This window comes from Rhinopithecus bieti, unplaced genomic scaffold (assembly GCF_001698545.2).
Source record: "Rhinopithecus bieti isolate Rb0 unplaced genomic scaffold, ASM169854v2 scaffold_9619, whole genome shotgun sequence".
Lineage (NCBI taxonomy): Eukaryota > Metazoa > Chordata > Mammalia > Primates > Cercopithecidae > Rhinopithecus > Rhinopithecus bieti.
Genome location: NW_016806074.1, coordinates 234,350 through 256,640, shown reverse-complemented (window position 1 = coordinate 256,640; position 22,291 = coordinate 234,350). Strand labels below are relative to the sequence as shown.

The 22,291-nt window shown below is 34.3% G+C and overlaps 1 protein-coding gene across 1 annotated transcript in view; it reads left to right on the top strand.

Annotated features, from left to right (window-relative positions):
• Positions 1–22,291, top strand: part of PTPRQ (protein tyrosine phosphatase receptor type Q) — a 207,191-nt gene that overhangs the window by 42,456 nt on the left and 142,444 nt on the right. Inside the window, exons 12-14 of the mRNA XM_017874615.1 lie at positions 15,914–16,074; positions 16,805–16,950; positions 21,821–21,989. Coding sequence (XP_017730104.1) covers positions 15,914–16,074; positions 16,805–16,950; positions 21,821–21,989 — 476 coding nt within the window. The remainder of the gene's footprint in view (positions 1–15,913; positions 16,075–16,804; positions 16,951–21,820; positions 21,990–22,291) is intronic.

Here is a 22,291-nt window from a genome sequence, read left to right as displayed (position 1 = left end):
TATAATAATTATTATATATAATTATTGTGTTTTTTTCTCATTGCATTTCTGCAATAAGAATAGTGATGCTTTTTCAGATAATGGATGACTCAGTGGAATAGAGTAAGATTACATAAAGAACAAAAAGGTGAAAGACCTTAACATATTCAAGAATATTATCTATAATATATATGTGTATATATATAAATGATAATTAAATATACACAGATATGTATTTAAATTTTCAGCATCATCTTACTAAGATGCTTGCTGAAAGCTTTATGCTTTAGTATCTTACTACCATGCTTTAGTATCTTAGCTGGAAATAGCTCTGTAAGGTATAGTAAATGTAGCGAAGGGAATGCTCATAATTCTGGATTCCTTCATTAGTGATCACCAATCTTTTTTGGGAACTCTTACCATAATCGGTTTTATTATGGGGAAAAGAGGCATGTATCATAATGTAATACACATGGGTTTTTAGTCAGTGAGACATGGGTTTGAATCTTGGCTCTGTCACTCAATTATCTTTGGTTCCTATAAAGTACTTAATAAATGGTAGCTATCATTGTTAGCAGGATTCATGCTTCAGGAGCCCATAGTTCTCTCATAATTCTCAGTTTCCATTATTTCAGTTGATCCAATAATTACCAAATTCTTATAAAGACATTTATTTCAATATTTCTTTTTTGGGGGGGGAAGGGGGTCTTGCTGTGTTGCCCAGGCTGTGGTGCAATGGCACCATCTTGGCTCACTGCAACCACTGCCTCCTGGGTTCAAGTGATTCACCTCCCTCAGGCTCCCGAGTAGCTGGGATTACAGGTGCCCATTACCACACTTAGCTTTTTTCACCAGAGACGGAGTTTTGCCATGTTGGCCAGACTGGTCTTGAACTCCTGACCTCAGGTGATCCTCCTGCCTCAGCTTTCCAAAGTGCTGGGATTACAGGCATGAGCCACTGCACCTGCATCAAAATATTTCTCTTTTTTTGAGTGTGTCTTCAAAATGCAGACTGCCTATTATATTTGTTATATTGGGTAACTTTTTTCTTTATCATTAATATTTCTTGGCAAAATAACTCATGAGGATTAATGCGTAACCATTTTATATCCATTATTATATGAGTCACACTTGGTTTGTAGATGGTGTGTTCAGAAATCTGTTTTAATCCGTTGCATTTTAAAATGATTTTTCCTTCTGAAGTTTGCTTTGCAAAATAACTTTTATCATCCATCCAGATGGTAAACTAGCATTTTTTCCCCCTGCAGTTATTGATAAATAACACATATTTTTAAAATGATACACAGTCCTTAAATTCCTAGGGCAACCACCATTAAATAAATGGATTTCTATTGGAGCGCTGTAAGCTTATTCTTTTAATTCATTTTGAATTGAGGCATGATGTTCTAGTAGAACTTACTTATTTACTGTTTTCTTGAATTCAACTTGGAATTGTTTAGCGCTTTTACTTCTAGATGTGTCAGTAAAATTTAACAGTAGTTTTCTTCTTTCTTTAGGAAACTTCTAAGAGAATATACCCTCTATAGCTAAAAGACTGAGGACTGAAAGTGATGCTTAAAATTCTAACATGTACAAATCTTCACTCTGAAAAGTTTCTCAAATTTTTTAGTAGTAATTATGAGAGGTAATTCTGAAACAGTCAGTCTGACAAATGTTTATTAAACCCTGTGGGGGGATATATAACATACAGCACCTTAAAATGATTGAAGACTTATTGCAGAGAAGATATACCTATGTGAAATAATTGAAAAACACTTGCCAAAGAATATGTTAGGAAGTCAAAATAATTCTAATGCAGCTCTTTATTAAATATCACTGGTCAAATAATTCCCCCAGTAACATAAAACTTACCTTTGTAAATGGACTTCTGAATCCTAAAAAAATATACCTACTCTAGTTTCTTCAAGTTTTCTAAAAGACGTTCACCATGTTAAAAATTGCCTCATGGTTACTGCATATAATATAGATCAGTAATCAAAATGTGAAGGGGGCCATTTCAGATTTTCTGAAGTTATATCCACTTTGGAGTGAAAGTGGTAAAGATAGATTTGTGAATTAGGAGAGCATCTCAGTGGAGGCAGTGTATGAAGGCAGCAGGAATGACTGTCAAGAGTTTGACAAGTAGCGTTATAGACATGGAATACTGAGGCTAGGTTGGGAAGATGAAAGAAAGAAATACAGATAGATGGAGTGGTAGAGCACATGAATGCTTTTTAGGGCTTAATATGAGGTTTCTAGTGGGATGACCAATGTTCTGACCAATGTTCTCCCTCAGCTGTTTCCTGATAGTCATTTTCTGAATCACTTGGAAGCTTGAGTGCCAAGGTCAAGCCCATGGCCACTCATGCTTTGCAAGTGGGTCATAAATTTAGAATTGATTGTTAGTGTTAAAAAAAAATGAGTAGATCTCTTGTAAAACTTCAATTTCCTTTGTCCCTTATAAAAATCAGAACACTTTTGCCATATTTCTTGTAGAAAAAATCAGCAGAGTTGAATGGTAACTGTCTTTTATTTGAAGCATTTGCTTAGTTGTTTACCATGGTTCCCATCACACCCTCTTATTTCATTTTAACTTAAAGAAAATTTTGTAGGTACATAGTAGGTTTATATATTTATGGGGCACATGAAATACTTTGATACAAGCATGTAACAAGTAATAATGACATCATGGAAAATGGGATATCCGTCCCCTCAAGCGTTTGTCCTTCATGTTATAAACAATCTAATTATACTCTTTTAGTTATTTTATAATGTACAATTAAATTATTATTTATTGTAGTCACCCTGTTGCACTATCAAATACTAAGTCATATTCATTCTTTGTATTTTTTTATACCCATTAACCATCCCCACTTTCCCCATCCATCCTCACTACCCTTCCCAGCTTCTGGTAACCACCCTTCTACTCTCCTATCTCTGTAAGCTCAATTGTTTTGATATTTAGCATCCACAAATCAATGAGCACATGTGAAGTTTGTCTTTTGTGTCTATTTCACTTAACACAATGACCATGATGGCATCTCATTCTTTTTTATTGCTGCATAGTATTCCATTGTGTATAGATGTACCACAGTTTCTTTATTGAGTCCTCTGTTGATGGGCATTTTGGTTGCTTCCAAATCCTGGCTGTTGTGAAGAGTACTGCAACAAACATGTAAGTGCAGATATCTCTTTCATATACTGATTTCCTTTCTTTTGGCTATATACCCAGCAATGGGATTGCTAGATTTTACATTAGCTCTATTTTTAGTTTTTCGAGGAACCTCCCAACTATTCTCCATATGATTTTACTAATTTGCATTCCCACCAACAGTGTACAAGGGTTCCCTTTTCTTCACATTTTCTCCAGCATTTGTTATTGCCTGTCTTTTGGATAAGAGCTATTTAGCTGGGGTAAGATGGTGTCTCACTGTAGTTTTGATTTGCATTTTTCTGATGATCAATGATGTTGAGCCCTCTTGACATCTGTATGTCATCTTTTGAGACATGTCTATTCAAATATTTTGTCCATTTTTGATTGGATTATTAGTTTTTTTCCTGTAGAGTTGTTTGAGCTCCTTATGCATTCTGGTTATTAATCCCGTGTCAGATTGATAGTTTGCAAATGTTTTCTCCTATTCTGTGGGTTGTCTCTTCTCTTTGTTGATTGTGTTCTTTGCTGTATAGAGGCTCTTTAACTTGTTGTGATCCCATTTGTCCATTTTTGCTCTGGTTGCCTATGCTTGTGGGGTATTGCTCAATAAATTTTCACCCAGATCAATATCCTGGAGATTTTGCCCAATGTTTTCATGCAATAGTTTCATTGTTTGAGGTCTTAGATTTAAGTATTTAATCCATTTTGATTTAATTTCTGTATATGGTGAAACATGGAGGTCAAGTTTCATTCTTCTGCATATCCAGTTTTCCTGGCACCATTTATTGAAGAGACTGTCCTTCCTCCAATGTATGTTTTTGGCATCTTTATCGAGAATGAGTTCATTGTAGTATGTGAACTCATTTCTGGGTTCTCTATTATGTTCCATTGGTCTATGTGTCTATTTTATGCCAGTACTATACTATTTTGGTTACTATAACTCTATAGTATAATTTGAAGTCAGACAATGTGATTCCTCCAGTTTTGTTCTCTTTGCTTAGGATAGCTTTGTTATGCTGGGTCTTTCATGGTTTTATATAAATTTTAGGATTTTTTTCTATTTCTATGAGTAGAAATGTCTTTGATGTTTTGACAGAGATTGCATTGCATCTGTAGATTGCTTTGGGTAGTATGGATAGGATATTTTAATAATATTGATTCTTCCACCCCATGACATCGAATAGCTTTCCATTTTTTGGTGTCCTCTCCACGTTGTTTCATCAATGTTTTGTAGTTTTTATTATAGAGAACTTTCACTTCTTGCCACCAAACCTTATTTTAAACCAAACTTTTTAGTCATTTATTTTGCCTGTCTGAAACTTGAGTTATTAACTGTTGAATTGGGCAGTCTTCTCATCAAGTTTTTGAAATGAAGAACACTGAGAGAGATTGTGATTTCTTTGCATGTCAGACTTGGGGAACAAAATGTCTCAGAAAGTTGAAGGAACTGAATCAAGAGTAGTGCTATTAACTTAAAAATCTCACAATCTAAAAATTTAGAAAAGGGACTTTATTTCTTTTGAAAGATCACAGTCTGCAAGGTGGCCATCTCTCAGACTGGGAAATGTGCCTCCAGCAAAGACTGGAGATGGGCACTTTGAAGGAGGAGGGATGGGGTAGGAGCTTTATGCTGAAAGGGTTACCTAAATATACATATTCAAACTGCTACAGAAGGAGCTATGAATATTCAGGAAAGTGGTCCTGACGCATGTGTATTGAACAAACATGTATATAACAAATGATCCATGTTCAGTTTGGGGTGGAGACTTCACATTTAAATGTATTACAATTAGATCCTATACATCAAAGGATTTTCTCAGTACACAAAGTCATTCAGGTGCACAGCCTCTGTAAATTAGCCAGAACCAGTCCATGGCCAGTGGTCTTATCAGGAGAAAGTTACTGAAATCAGTATCTTGTCCAATCAAAGCTGTAATTATGGCTTGTGGAACAGGGGTTCAGTTAGTCTCTGTCTGGTGGTGAGCTACAACTGTTTTAACATTGCTTATCTTGAGGCCAGTGCTTGTTTAACTGCTAGAGAAAAATAAAAACCTATGGCAGTTAAAGCATAGTTTAAGTGTGTGTTTTGGGTGGGGATTGGGGGAGATACATGACTTAACCCTTGCCTGACATGGCCATATGATGTGTTTATAATTTGGTATCTTACTGTCACAAAGCGTCTGTTCTCTCAGCCTCGTGGTCTCCATTTGATATGGTTTGGTTGTGTCCCCACCCAAATCTCATCTCATGTTGAATTGTAGCTCCCATAATTTCCACATGTTCTTGGAGGAACTGGTAGGAAATTTAATCCCGGTGGCAGTTTCCCCCATATTTTCTCATGGTAGTGAACAAGTCTCACTAGACCATCCTCTCTTGCCTGCCGCCCTAAGACATGCCTTTTGTCTGCCACCATGATTGTGAGGCTGCCTCAGCCACGTCAAACTGTGAGTCCATTAAACCTCTTTTTCTTTATAAATTACCAGTCTCGGGTATGTCTTTATCAGCAGCATGAAAACGGACTATTGCACAATTTTAGCATTAATTTAGGTCAGCTGTTGTGTCTAACAGTAAACGGCGAGGGGTATACTGAGGTGTGCCTGACCTCCCATCCTGTCGTGGCCAGAAACTCCATTTTTTTTAATGTTCAGTTGGTTGACAGGCTTAGGATTTTATTTTTAGTTTATAGTGTACTAGTTACCATTTTGAGACAAATGTTTCTTACATATTTTTTCTTTTTTTCAAAAATACCACAAAGAAAAGACTGTTATCCTCATTTTATAGTTGTGGAAATATTCTTTATGAGATTAAGGACAAAGGTAAGGTTACAGAGCTAAGGATGACAGAATCAGAATTCACACCCAGATCTGCGTTACTCCCAAATTATGCTTTTACCACACCAGTAGGAATATGTGTTATAATTGGCCTTTATTCTAAAAATAAAACAGTGCATTTATAAGATTATAGAAGTCTGAATTTGACAACAGCATGTGTGAAAAATATTTAGGGAGTTTAAGCAAGCTTATTGCGTCAACTCATATGGGATATTTCTACCAAAAAATTATTGGCTTAATATTGGTCTGTGTTCATTGATGGACTGTATCTATTATGATAGAATGATAATTATACTGTTTCATGAATCAAACCAGTTGGATTACTGGTTAGTACAGTTTGAATAGACAGAGTAGAGCTTGTTCAGGGAGAAGTGATAAAGATGGTGGAAATCCTCAGAATCAAGGCATATGCGGAACTATTGAAAGAAGGGAACAGGTCAAGATTAATAATAGTCAAGATTCTTTTAGTTTCAAGTACTGGATTCATCCTAAATTGGCATTAGCAAAAATGGGAAAATATTGATACATATTGCTGAAATGTCCTGATAATGTTATCAGTTGTGGTTAACAGCAAAAAGCTTGGCGTGGTCAACAATGAGATGGCCTTTGTGTCTTCTGTATAATGGCACAGGAGAAAAGTGGCAGTAGATAAAACTGGAGAGATGGTTAGGCCATATACATTGAGTCTTGAGGCCAATAAATAAGAAGTTTGAATTTTATTGTGAGTGCAATGGAAAGCCTGTGGAATGTTTTCTCCAGGAGTGTGATCATACATCTTTGGGTACATGGTTTAAATAAAATTTTAAAATTCTGTGTAATACTAACAGTCATATTCTCTCTCTCTCTCTCTCTGTCACTCTCAGGTCTCTCATTGTGTGTGTGTGTGTGTGTGTGTGTGTGTGTGTGTGTGCGCGCGCGCATGCACGCATGTGGTTCTATTTATAAGAAATCAGTTTATTACTGAATTGCCTTAGTTCTCCCTTCTTAAATAATGTGGATACTATTAAAAAATTGGGAGTATACTAGTGGTTATTATTATAATACATACTTGACCTACTGAAAAGCTCAGTTCCCTTTCTATAATTCCCATAACATTTGTATTTTCTAATTTAATAAGGGTCTTCTTGCGAGTTGGTAAGGTCTAGTGTAGGGACTGTACTTTATCACAAGTCATTAGCTCAGTGCCTTGCATATAGTAAGTATTCTAAACAATTTTTAAAAGAGAGCATGAACAATCTAGGGAAGAAACCACATGTACGTATTTCAGCATGTTTGGGGTCAATCTTAATTTAATCTCTCTAATGCTCTGGATTTCCACAGTTCTATGCCCCATCCTATCTGTGCCTTCTCTGGTATATGGATCTCCACATAAAAATCAAAATCTATGGAGACAGGGTATGAAGTGGAACCCAGAATCGGCCATCTCAGAGAAGCAGGTGTTTACAGAAAGGAAGATGCAGAGAGACTAGATTTGGGAGCTAAATCTTTGGTTGGAGGAAACTAAGTTAGAGAACTAGTTCCATACATTGGAATTCCAGAAACTTTCAGAAGAGTCGGTTGGACATATTAGTCCAAAGACTATTAGTGTGGTTTTTGTATGGTGAATAGAATAATGTGGGTATAGAATTGGAAAGTGATAAGAATTTCCACAAAAATATACATATAGTAAGGTGAAGGTGATTTCGCAGACAGTTAAGATCAAATGTATAACGTATATGGCTTTCTGTAGCTTCTGTTTGATCAAAGGCCAGAATAGCAAATTTAAAGGTTTACCCATCCTTCAAGTCTCCCATAAGCAACACTTTCCATGGCGTTTTAGAGTAACTGAAGAACAGACAGTTTGAAATTATGTTATTTGGGGAGAGCCAAGAGTAGCAATATTCTAAATTTTGGTAAGACAGGTACCATGTGTTTAAAATTTTTTTATTTTTATTTTTATTATACTTTATGTTCTAGGGTACATGTGCACAATGTGCAGGTTTGTTACATATGTATACGTGTGCCATGTTGGTGTGCTGCACCCGTTAACTTGTCATTTACGTTAGGTATATCTCCTAATGCTATCCCTCCCCACTGCCCCACCCCATGACAGGCCCCAGTGTGTGATGTTCCCCTTCCTGTGTCCAAGTGTTCTCATTGTTCAATTCCCATCTATGAGTGAGAACATGCAGTGTTTGTTTTTGGTCCTTGCGATAGTTTGCTGAGAATGATGGCTTCCAACTTCATCCATGTCCCTACAAAGGACATTAAATCATTTTTTTAATGACTGCATAGTATTCCATGGTGTATATCTGCCACATTTAAAGCAGGGGCTAACGTTAATACTATTTGTTTAAATTTAAGAGTCCTAACCAGAGCTTTCTCTAAGAAATGAAAAGTAATGAGTTTTTATTTTTTTAAAGCCTTATTATGAGAAATTCATGTGGTGATCAGGTATTTGAAACTATTGAAGAAAAAAATGAAAGAAAATGTCTTTAATAAAGTGGAAGGGCACAGATTTACTGAAAACATTATTTAAGTAATTTTTTTCCAACCTTTAGAGCTTTAGAATTATAAAATTAAAAGCCTCTTACTAAAAAAGCAGCAATCCACCACTGATTTATTTTAAAGGCTTTGCTATTACGATTAAGCCACTTTGCCATCCCTTAGCTTTTTTTTTAAAAATTCATTTTTGTTTACAACACTTTCGCGTAAACTTTCAGTAAAAAAGACCATCTTTCTTATTTTCTTGATCAAATGTGTAAAAGACACTATTCATTTATAAAATTAATTTTATGATTATATTTATAGGAACTCATAACTTTTTTAAAATTCGTTCCTGGTTAAAAATGTTTGAAAAATATTTATACTCTGTAAACCCTGTTTTCCAAAGTAATTTGCTTAAACCTTGTATTCATTTGAACACTATATTAATTTAGGCCCAAGCTTATTTAATTCATTATGCTTATATATGTATACTGTTATTGTTCACAAAAATTGGACTCTTTCCAATAAAAATTGCTGCTTTCTAATATTGTAATTCATTGATGCTTTAAAGTATTAAATATTATCTTTGCTCTTCCCTTTGTCAACTTTGCAGTAAGTTCTCAAGCAGACAGGGGAAGAAAACATGAATAATTAATTCTCATTTATAATTAATGAATCATATATAATCATAAATTCCATACTTACAGAAACTAAATTAAAAATTTACAACAGAGAAAAGCAAAACTAATAAGCTAATTTTAAAAATATAGGAGCTTAAAAAGAAAATGGGGAGATGATCCCAGATAAAGGAGAAAAAGCACATTTAAATTAATGTTAGCGAATGAAAAAGGAGACATAACTACAGATAACTTAAAAATTAAGAATATCTTTAATCCAGCATTTTTTTTGGGTGGCCAAGGTGGGCAGATGGCTGCGATCCCAGGGGGAGTTTGAGACCGGGCTGGGCGACCGTAAGTCACAGATACCTTAAAAATTAAGAAATATCTGAAGAAATATCTGTCATCCCAGCACTTTGAGAGGCCAAGGTGGGCAGATGACTTGAACCCAGGAGTTTGAGACCAGCCTGGGCACCATGGTGAGGCCCCATCTCTAAAAAAAATAACCAGGTGTGGTAACATATGCCTGTAGTCCCAGCTATTCAGGGGGCTGAGATGGGAGGATCACCTGAGCCTGGGGTTGGGGCCATCGACGCTGCAGTGAGCCCGTGATCGCACCACTGCACTCCAGCCTGGGTCACAGAGTGAGACCCCGTCTCAAAAATAAATAAATAAGTGGACATTTAAAATAACCTTATGACAATAAATTTCAAACGGATGAAATCACAAACTTCTAGTAAGATATAACTTATACACTTTGTAAAAGAAAATGAAAAAATCTGAATAGTTTATAAGCTTTAAAGGAGAGAAATGGGTAGTTAATAATTGTGTATTCCTCCAATAGCCCATATTCTGAAGTATTTTACTCAAATTCTGGAGCCCTAATGGGATGATAACTATGTGGCTATAAACCCATTGAAGCCAGAGGTTATGCCTTTGTCACCTTCATATTTCCATCACAAAGTATAATGACTTATATTTTAGGCCCTCAATAAATATTTGTTGAAGTAATGAAAGAAAGAAGTATTGTACATTTAAAAGTCTTGGTTTTTTTTCTAATCTCACTAACCTTTGAGCACCCCTGGGAAGTCATTTTACATATTTTTGATCAGTTTCCTCCCCTGTTGTCCTTGAAAATTTTCTCAAATTATCTCTATTTTCAAGCCCTTTACTAAATCTAACTCACCTCATTCAAAGCAGACAAACCCAGCTTCCATTCTAAACTTAAAATTGAGGTGACTATCTCAAAAAATTGACTACTTCAAATTCCTGCTTCCAGAATCCATCAACTCATTTATATCCATTCTCAGAATATGAAATCTCTCTTTCAGTTCAAGTGCAATCCTTCCTCCTGCCTTCTGGATCCTAATTCCTTGTGTCTGCTCTAAAGCTATCTATGGATTATTAGTGTATGATTCCTCAGCTTCAAACTCATTCTCTTCGGTGACTTTTTCTTTTAATCTTTTAAAGGTATCTTTCCTACCAAAGGCAAACAGGCAAAACAAAGCCAAACCAAACCAAACCAAGTTAGCCAGTCAACCAAATGATGACAATAAGAATAACAACAAGTGAATACCTACTTTGACTTAGACTGTCTCTGAGATGCTAGAACAGCTTTAGTAATGTGCAACTGTTTATGCCTTGCTAGTTTGGGGTTATTTAATACACAATCACTAACCCACTGATGCTATCAAGTTGTGTAGAGTAATTATGCTAAAGTATAACATAGAAGAGTAGTTTCCTTATATAAGGGGAAAATTAATGAGCATCACTGCTTCATATGAGGAAAAAAATAATCTAATAAAGAGTCAAATGAGTGAGTGCTCACATTCTTCATTTCAGGGAGGTATATTTAGTGAATGAAGGGATTAATCTAGGATATTTAAATAATAACTGATTAAAGTTTTGAAAATAAATTCACAAAACTGAACAGGGATGGATGTATCATATGGTAGATTATGCACATGGAACAAAATATCAAATGATAAAGATTAAAATTAGAACTATGACTTTTCAAAGGGTCTCAAACCTTGGCTAGAGAACCATACATATTCATACTTACAGAAACAGAGTAATTTATTTACTGTGGTTTGGGTATTCAGGATTCCTTCATAGGCAATCGTTGCCTAGCATGGACTTGGTGTTGTAAGAGATAAACAAAGAAGCTGGTAAAGCAAAGAAATTGCTTTTTTGATCTAGAATTTCTTTTATGCCCTAGATGTCAAAATGTGGTATGTCTTTTGAAAAATAATTGTAAATTAATTAGGAAATAACTTCATCTTAGAGACTATTTATCCCAGTTGAAGACTTTTTTTGGTGTTACTCACGAGTAAAGACAGAACAACTACAGCTTGCATTTTTACAGAATAATTTCAAAGTAATTAAATTTTTTTTGATTTCCTAAATTTGAAAAATCTTCGAAACATATTCAAAATTAGGCTTAGAGTTAAATAAGTAAAATTATTTTACTGAGGACTTCCCTCAAGTTTCATTTCACTTTGAAAATAGTCACTGGTTGAGAGATATGGCCTTTGAAAGGTAACATATTTTAGATAATAACTATTGTGTAACATTTATATCCCCTCCCTTTGTACACAGTTTATGACTTTGGATATGTAAGAGTTAGACCTGCTTTGTCCTGTAGGCCTCCTCTCTTCTTCTCCCACCTCCCTCAACTCCCTATCCTACTCTCAAACTTTACAAACTAGCTTTCTAGTGAACAATTTCCTGGATCTTTGGGGCCATGCCTTATTCTCTTTTTTTATACTTTGGTCACAACGAATTTATTTGCTCATTGCTTTCTTTGTTCTTTACTTTTAGCTACTGAGGGAAAAGTTTATTGTCCTTGTCCTTAAGGAAGTCACAGTTATTAGCAAATTGTTTTAGAATTATTTCCTGCTTTATCTCTCTATTTTGAGGATAGGGGCTGTATGTTACTCATATTTATGCCTAAAGTAGTGCCTGACACAAAGTAGATGCTAATTACATTTTGTTGGATTTTGTTGAATATTGATTTTGTACATATCATCTCTAAATTCAGAAGGTGTGAAAGTTAACTTTGCTTGTGCTATCTAACGAATGGTGTCTAAAGAGCTCAGACTAATAATGTTTTTCATTTTAAAGACTAAAATAAAATATTAAAAACCCATAAATAAGTTTTTTTTTTATTGTTTGTTTTAATGGATCACAAATGACTAACAAACATGTAAGAAGACGTTCTGTCTCACTCACAGCCAGGAATGGCTAACTAAAATCTACCTAAAAATCTACTAAAATCTAACTATACTAATAATATCCAGAGATTTATGTGAGTTTGCCAAAATGGGAACTCTCACACATTGTTGGTATGATTCTAAATAATTATAATTATTATAACTTAAAATTTGATACAGTAATCATTTTGGAGTAGTAATCTTAAAATTGTAAAAAGCATTCAAACCATTTGACTCACGAAACACACAATTTGTATCCCAGTGTATTGTTGCATGCATGTAGTCCCAGCTACTCTGAAGGAAGGCTGAGGTGGTAGGATACTGTAGGCCCAGGGTTCAAGTCCAGCCTGGGCAACATAACAAGACCTTGTCTCTAAAAAAAGAAAAAAAGAATTTAAATTAAAAAAGTTTAAAAAATTTAAATTAAAAAAGTTTAAAAGAATCACACAATTTAATAGGTAGAAATAAAAGTACTATTATGAAAAGATACTTCTTTAAAGATAACTACAGCATCATTGCTACTAATAGCTAAAGAAATAAAAAAGAGAAAAAGCCTAAAAGTTAATTCATAGAATGGCTAAATAGCTATGATATATCCAAATTATGCAACTACAAAAACATTATGATATAGATCATTGGTGTTAACATGGTAAGAGAAAAAATCAAGATATAGAACACATACTTTTATAAATGTAAATAAAACATTATAATGGAACACATAATAATTCTATTATAATTTTTTTTTTTTTTCTTTTTGAGACGGAGTCTCGCTCTGTCGCCCAGGCTGGAGTGCAGTGGCCGGATCTCAGCTCACTGCAAGCTCCGCCTCCCGGGTTTACGCCATTCTCCTGCCTCAGCCTCCCGAGTAGCTGGGACTACAGGTGCCTGCCACCTCGCCTGGCTAGTTTTTTGTATTTTTTAGTAGAGACGGGGTTTCACTGTGTTAGCCAGGATGGTCTCGATCTCCTGACCTCGTGATCCGCCCGTCTCGGCCTCTCAAAGTGCTGGGATTACAGGCTTGAGCCACCGCGCCCGGCCTCTATTATAATATTTTTAAGCTAATAAGAATAAAACAGATTTTAAAACCAAGCCAGCTAAAAGCAAGAGTAACAACTTATAGCAGTGTCAAAGATGAATTTCCTACACACGGTTCGTTCAAAGGGAGTGAACCCTTTGAGCTTCTGGACTGCTCAGAAGATTGCTCCTTTGAGATGAGAGAGCTCACACCTCGGCACAGAGATTTGTATGTTGTCTCCAATTCGGTAACAGCTGCTAGGAAAATGGAGTTCGAGCCTTGGTGATAGTTCACTTCTGTCTCCTTTCTCTTTCTTGTAGTTATCAGTTTGATAGCAAATAATCTCTTACATATTTGATCTATTCTGAATTGTTTTAATTAATATTCATGCCACCATATTTTTCTAACTTATTTATTAAAATATCAGCCACAATTCTAAACTACAAAAGAAAAATAAACAAACCTCAAGCAGACGAGACATCTGAAAAATTTTTGTTAGCTTAATTTTGTCCCTTGGGAGTAAACCAGGCTAGATGTTGAAACTATATATATGCAAACTGAAGTGAACTATTACATTTTGATTAACATAATTTGTAACAACTAGCTTCTTTTTATTAAAATATCTATTTGAGATAAAATTTATTTTTGATATCCATTTCCAGGTAATTGCCTTGATTCTGCATTATCTATGGAACATAAACTGAGTTTTTTACAGTTGGTGGATACTTACGTACAAGATTTTGCTGTGAATATCAGGGCAAGGTAGCAGAAAACATTGAAATACATTAATGAAAATAATTTTTTAAATTGATATAATGCAATTAGATTACTTTAGCTAATAGCATAGCTTTATTTTATTTTATTATTTATTTTTTAAGACACAGTGTTACTTGTTTCCCAGGCTGGAGTGCAGTGGCACGATATCTGCTCACTTCAGCCTGCGCCTCCTGGGCTCAAGCAATTCTCACACCTCAGCCTCCTGAAAGCTGGGACCACAGGTGTGCCCACCATGCAGGGCTAATTTTTGTATTTTTAGTGGAGACAGGGTTTTGTCATGTTGCCCAGGCTGGCCTCAAACTCCTGGTCTTAAGTGATCTAACCACCTTGGCCTCCCAAAGTGCCAGCATTACAGGTGTGAGCCACCACACTCATCCTAATTGCATAGTTTTAGACATCCATATTGGATTAGCTCTTCTGTAGTGTCCTAATGACCTGTGACCAGTGGTAAGAGTATGGAATTGGGTAGTTTCTATGACAAGGAATCTTTTGTGGCAACTAATAGCTACAGTATCAAGAGTTTTTAAAACCACTCTCCTCTGGTCTCAATGGAGTCAAAGAAAGCTCTCCTGACTGCTTCTGAAAAAGGATGTCAAATGAAACTGTTTCAAATTGCCAAATAGCCTGGCTAATCCTGCCTGTCTCCAATCACAGACTCTGAATCCATATTTTTCTCACCGTGGTAAGCTTTCCAACTATTTTTCAGATAACAAAACTTATATTTGGAATAATTTGGTGCTTCTGTGGTAGTAAAACCATGACTGAAATGTATCTCTGTGGAAACCCTTAATTCACTTAAAATCTATTATTCCTCCTAATGATTCAAGGCTTCAAATATTTCAATGGTAAAGAAAGAACATTTTCTATTCAGAGGGAATATTCATTTACTTCTTCGGTGCTTTGTGTGTCTGAAGAAGAAAAATATGAGATTACATGAGACACATACTTTTTCAATGTTACTGATCATATTCCCTTATCTAAATTCTTTAATAACTAACTTTATTATATAAATCTTAAAACAACGCACATTTTTCAGCACCACTATACACATGTTCATTTTTTGGTTTTAGATATTAATCTATACCCAATTCAGACTGTGGAAACTGAACTAACATGACTGAAATAAAATAGTGTTATATTTTGTTCTTTAGACTCTTTTTTCCCCTCCTGAGATTTTGATATGTGCTTGGAGAGTTTTGAGTCAATATTTATTTGATTTGTTTTCTTTTCTGGAGTGATATTTTAAATACTTTAAAGATTTTGATTGAGTGAGAGGTGTGAGCTATATTTTCTTCTTTCCTGTATGATATACATACATTGTTTTCAATCTCATTTCTATTAAGTAATTATAGGAGAGCCCACAACCTTGTTATTTTACATGTCACTATTTAGACATTTGTTATTTATTTATTTGTGTTGGCCTGAAGTAAATGCCACTTTTGTACAATATTTGAAAGATAGATTTATTTTATAAATTAATAGTTCAAGGTTTTGCCAGCATTTGAAATTAACAAATATTTGGACAATGAAAACATCAGTATGAAAGGGAATACTGTAATTACTTTAGTACATAGTATTCCTGAATATCCGTTAAAATTGATCCAAGCAAACTCTAATTATGAACATCATATTAACATTTGATCTAATTACTGAATATAATTAAAAGCAAAATAAGTTAATTTACTAAAGTATTCTGAAATTTACTGTTTTCAGTATTTCAGGATAACCAACATCTTTATTCTATTAATCTAGATGAATAAATTTCCATATATTAATGTTGTTTACTTTTAATGTTAGTGTGCTCAAAAGTATATGTTAACTTTTAAAATTCAATTATACAGATAATATTCTTTTTATCTCAGGAATAGATCATCATTAAAAACTATTAATGTCACTGAAACATCATTGGAGTTATCGGATTTGGATTATAATGTTGAATACAGTGCCTATGTAACAGCTAGCACCAGATTTGGTGATGGGAAAACAAGAAGCAATATCATTAGCTTTCAAACACCAGAGGGAGGTGAGTTAAGGAAGTATGCCAATTAAAAGAATATTCTTTTTCTTTTAAAAAAATATCCTGCCCAGAAAAAAATTCAAATATCAAAATGTATGATGAAGCCTAATATTCATTATCAATTGGATGCAAAATTATATTTTGATCACTTTTTAGCTGTGTGATGTTAGGAAAATTAATCTCTGTGTGCCTCAATTTCCCATTGGTCATGTGGAAACAGTATCATTCTACTTGACAGGGTTCTTATCGAGATTACATAAGTTTTTATGTTTAAAAGCACTTAGCAGAGAACTTACTTGACAAATAGAATTTTATGTGTTTATTAAATGAAACAACAAAATGCATGAATCATTTGTCTATGACTTTTATTATTCAATATAAAAATTTTAAGTTATATTAGAATTTCAAATTATGTACTCTGTATTGGAAACCTGTTATAATAGTTTTCTCATATCCAGAGCAGTGGACAGGTTTTAGAAAGGGGATAGTATTTTATGAGTAAGAAATCCATCTGTCTTCAGCTTGAATATGCCTATAATAAAGTATTAGAGGGGTGACCCAATGTGTTTCTTTGGATTTCATTTCTGACATCTAAATAGATATTATTTCTAATTCAAGCTTTTTTGAAAAACAATTTTTACCACTTTAATTTATGAACTGTAGGTAAAATCCAGGCCATTTCAGACATTACTTGTAGCCACAAATACAGAAATTTGTTCAATTATTTGTTTTATAGCACCAAGCGATCCTCCCAAAGATGTTTATTATGTAAATCTCAGTTCTTCATCAATAATTCTTTTCTGGACACCTCCTTCAAAACCTAATGGGATTATACGATATTACTCTGTTTATTACAGAAATACTTCAGGTACTTTTATACAGGTAAGAACTGAATTTTCCCCTAGTTCTTTATTAACATCCTTAAGTTTTATTAATAATACAGACTTGTCACAGTGAAAGAAATTGTTTACCTTACATTGATAATTATGCACAGATATATTTTATAAAACTCCCATTGACATAAAAAATATGGTATAGAAAATGTCAGATACATTTAATCTCTCTTTACACACACACACACACACACACACAGACACACACACCTCTATATAAGCTTCACATGAATTACCAACAGTGAATCTACCACCTACTTAAAATTCTGTTTATAAAGATGGCCCTCAATTACACTTCCTCCAAGAAGTGTTCTCTAAAGTGCTGATGGTATCATTTATCCTCAAAGTTATTTATTAGCTATGTTTTTCCATTTGTTGGCATATGATATAAATAGTTTTAGTGTTTGAATGTGTTTGTGTGTTTTTCTTTAATTTAAAAAAAGTTTTTGATTGTTAGCAGGAAGGGTTATTATTATAACGATAGTATAATAGTAGTTATTGTTTAATATCAGATGTAATGAAGACCACTCAGAATGTAGTTAGTCATAGATAAGGTTCTAGGCTTGCACAGTTTGTAGATGGGCACTGTTTAGGATGTGAATGATGATGGCTACGAAAATAGCTAAAAATGCCTTTACTTTGAAGAAATATTTCCAGTTTTCAGCAGGATTATATTATTTCTCCAAATTAGGTGTTTCACAGAACTTTGATATATAAAAAGGATAATTGGAGTGATTATGATTGAATCAAATATGCAGAGAGCTGGAATATAATTTGAAAAACATGAATTTAAAAGAAATACTGCAATGTACAGAATACATCACTTAGTGGTAGAAATTATTGACTGCATGTTTGTGACTTAGGTGATTCTTAATTCTTTCTATCCTTTTAAGTAAAAGAAGAAGAAAGAAAAGTCTTACAAATCCTGAGTTGCCTAATCCCATTTGTGACTGACAGCCCAAGTTTAGTCACTAGTTCGTTCTCCTGAGTAACAGCCTCTGGAATTAAGTGCAGCTTTAGTGCAGCTATAGTGCAATGTAGGCTAATGAAGAAGGCAAGAGCAGAACTTTGCAAGCTATCTCAGGACTAACCTAGCAGGGAGAAAGACAAAGTCCAAAAGGTGGTTTAGTGTTTACATTCTGTTCTATAAGAGTGGGGTTGTGTAAGTCTGTCTATCTAAAACTTGATGCAAAGAGAAAACTAACTTATAAAAGACATGTAGATATAGTTACAGATATAATAAAAGACATGTAGATAGAGTTATAAATGTAATTGTAAATCAAGATTTTTAAACAAATGCCTTAAGAGCAGAAGGAGAAAGGAAGGTCCAGTTTTCTACTCTGTATGTCACGCAGTTTTTGCTTTTTGTTTTGTTCTCTGTAGGGAAGAGAAACAGGACCTAGAGAGGCAATTTATTTTTTACCAAAATGTTGTTTACAATTGTAACAATATGTCATTATACCAATAGAAGATATTCAGATTGGAGATTTTCCTTCTTTTATGCATCTAAAAAACGTTGCACAATTGTTCCAGTAGTTCTAAATTTTAGCAATCATTCTGTCTCTGTACAATTTACTTATGGCTTCTTTGTGATTTATATTTTGGTTCTCTTTGTCCATATCTAAATAATATAGTGTAAGTATCAAACTATGGTTCCAGCATGATCTTCTAAACCTACTTATTCAAACCTGGGTGTGTAATATGATCTAATTTGCAATTCATCTGCCTTAGAACATGTTATCTTTTATTAAATAATCTTAAGAATGCTTTTAAGTATGACAGCTGCAAGAGGGCACAGGCTAATGATGTTAAAACATTTCAGAAGTATAGTCTCATATTGCTTGAAGTTTATCCATGCTTTAACTTATTCCTAAAGTTAATGTTAAAAATAGCATCAATATCTTCACTACCTAATTTTCTATTTTGAATTAGTAGAAGAAATCCTCAAAATGAAAATTATATAGCAGAATAGGTGTATACCTTTTTATTTGTTCCCTATCATCTTTCCCCTTCTTACAGAACTTTGTAGAATACATCATACATGGCATATCATGTTCTGCCTCCTATTACAAATAACTGTTGCTTCTCTTAGTTCCCTTATGCCATGACAAGCATCTCGTAGAAAAAGAATTGTGTAATATTTATCTTTTCATCTCCTAAAGTCTTCTGAAACTACATCATACATAGGTTTAATGCTCAATACATATTTTAATTGAAAGATTATAAAAATATTAGAATAGACCAACATCATTTTTAGTACCTAGTCATAATTTTGGAGCCCTTGAGTATGTAGCAAAGCCATCATTCCTTCTTCTTATCTTGGAGAATTTAACCTCTTTGCTACTATTTGCAATCCATATTGTTCTTCCTTCAGTTATTGCACATTGTATTTTGTACAGAGTGTTAACTTTTCTACTTTAAAATTTTTACCCATTTATGTTTCCTTAGTGTGCCTGACTTAATGTCTTCTATTTTAAAATGGGCGGGGGGCGGTGGCTTGTAATCCCGAGCGACTTTGGGCGAGACCGACGCGTGGTTCGGCATCGCGGCAAACAATCATATAGCGCTCAGCGATTCGGATCGGATGTTGGACAAGCATCCTATCTGCTCGGCTCAACTGCTGGGTGACCAACCATGCATCTCTTCTAAAAATACAAAAAATTGGCCTGGGCGTTGGCTGCTCTAGTTCTGGCGGGCGGGCTGCATAGACGCCAGGGCTACGTGCGGGAGGGCTGGAGGCAGAGCAGGGAGAATGGGTGCAACCTGAGGAGGCGGACTTGCTGTTCGAGCCCCGAGCATGGCGCCTACGTGGCCCACTTGCAGCGGCTCGCCGGCGGGCGAGCCAAGTACTCGCGCGTATCAAAACAAAAAATAAAAGAAATGAAAAAGAAATAAAAAAAAATGAGGAAGTATTCACTCGCCTTTTTGATGTAAATTTTAAATTTTTATTATAGAATTTATTCTGATTACCTATGACCTTGATGACTAATACATAACAAATTATCTGAATCACCCAGAAGTCATTCCTGCTGAGTGTGGGACTTAATGTGCATAGGCATGTAACAAATTTGTAACATTAGATCAATTATCCAGATGATTATTTTATTCATCTGTTTATTTTACACAAAATGTCTTTTGGCACAAATTATCTAATTAAGGCTTTTTTTTGTTTATATAAATATAGTCAGAAGGTATTTAGTAAAACCTTTTCAAATTTGACCAACCAGCTAATATAACACTTTTTTTTTTTTTTTTTGAGACGGAGTCTTGCTCTGTCGCCCAGGCTGGAGTGCAGTGGAGCATCTCGGCTCACTGCAAGCTCCGCCTCCCGGGTTTACGCCATTCTCCTGCCTCAGCCTCCCTAGTAGCTGGGACTACAAGCGCCCGCCACCACGCCCGGCTAATTTTTTGTATTTTTAGTAGAGATGGGGTTTCACCGTGTTAACCAGGATGGTCTTGATTTCCTGACCTCGTGATCTGCCCACCTCAGCCTCCCAAAGTGCTGGGATTACAGGCGTGAGCCTCCACGCCCAGCCTATGTTAATACTTTTAAGTGGTGCTTTATATAAGCCAGTTGTTCCATGTGTAAAGTAGATGTATTGAAAGGTATTAAAGTTCATGGATCATATTTTGTGTGAGATTACTATATTACTTTAACTTGTCTATTTCTATGTAAATCACCACAAAATTGAAGTAAATCTTTTATTGCACTATATTTTCCCCTGAATACTGGCAAAAGAACCATAAATTTTTGCTCAATTTAATTTGTTGATAAATTTCAGAGCCATTCTTACTATACGTTTAGTAAAATTGCTTATCCTATGTTATTAATTTAAATGAAACTAGTTACTGTTATTTTTTTATTGTGTGCTAGACATGGTATTAATGGCTTTTGTGCTTCATGTCATCTAATCCTCAAAAGTTGTCTATGAAGTGGAGATGATTATTTCCATTTTACAGTTGAAGGGAGAAAAGCTTTGAGATTAGATGATTTACCCAGGGATACCGTGCCACAATTTGAATGCAGTTCTGTAGGACTTAAATGGCTTCATGTGGATTGGAATGATTCAGATTACTCTGTGCAGATGGAAATTATAAAATTATTCATACTGATTACCTCTATGTTTAAGTCTTCTTTTATTTTAGAATTAATTTTATTTGGCTATGTGTTTAACTTTTAAAATTTGATAGGAAAAAATGATTGCATAAATACCCTAATAATTTTTTTCAAGCCTTGGGGAAAAATGTAACTGGGAGTCAGGCTAGAGAATTTAAAACTTTCTCTTACTCTACACGTCAGAGAGTACATCAATTGCCATCCCTTTGCTACAACTGTGAGAAGCAAAGTCTGAAAAAAAATGTGAAAGTCTGAAAACCCACTAATTGTGAATAATAATAGCTATTTGAGTTCATAGAAAGAGGGCAAACACATTCAAAATTCCTTCATCACAAATGGAAAGAAACAAAATTAAAAGTTTTATAATACTCCCAAACTTGTTTAATATTAGCCTATGCTTTGAAAATTACTGGAATATTTTTATAAGGAAAGTGACACTGATCAGCACAGTTGTAGCATTTCCATTTGGCAACTTGACCTTCTTCATGGTTGGCTTAGAGTTTTTACTCTTTGCTATTTGTGAATTGGTTTTGCAATAAAAACTACCATCTGTTTCTCTTTTAGTACAAACATATTTCCAGTTTAATTGTTGTGATAAAAAATGTTCTATGTTGATTTTCCTAAAACAATTAACATATTAAAATAATGAGACAATCAATTCATGGATAACAATTATTTTGAAATGTTCATGCATACTAAAAAATACATTCTGAACAATGAAAGCAATGTGTTTATTTTTCAGAATTTTACACTCCATGAAGTAACCTATGACTTTGACAATATGACTGTATCCACAATTATAGATAAACTGGCAATATTCAGCTACTATACATTTTGGTTAACAGCAAGTACTTCAGTTGGAAATGGGAATAAAAGCAGTGACATAGTTGAAGTATACACAGATCAAGACAGTATGTAAATGAAAAACACTTATTAATCTTTAATATATTTAATTTAAAACTTACTATTTTAGGAACTTTTCCTTTGGTTTGAATTTGTAATAAAATCTTTTATTTAGACACATTCATTACAGGAGTTTGAAAATGCAATTAATATACTTATAAAACTATTGTAATAATAACCTCTTCTGTTCAAGAAAACTGCTAACATTCATTCACGAAAATTCTGTTCTTTTTATTGCTTCAAAAGATGTCATGGCCATCCAATTATGGGCACAAAAAGTACTGCGTACTTGGATGAATTTTCCAGTAGT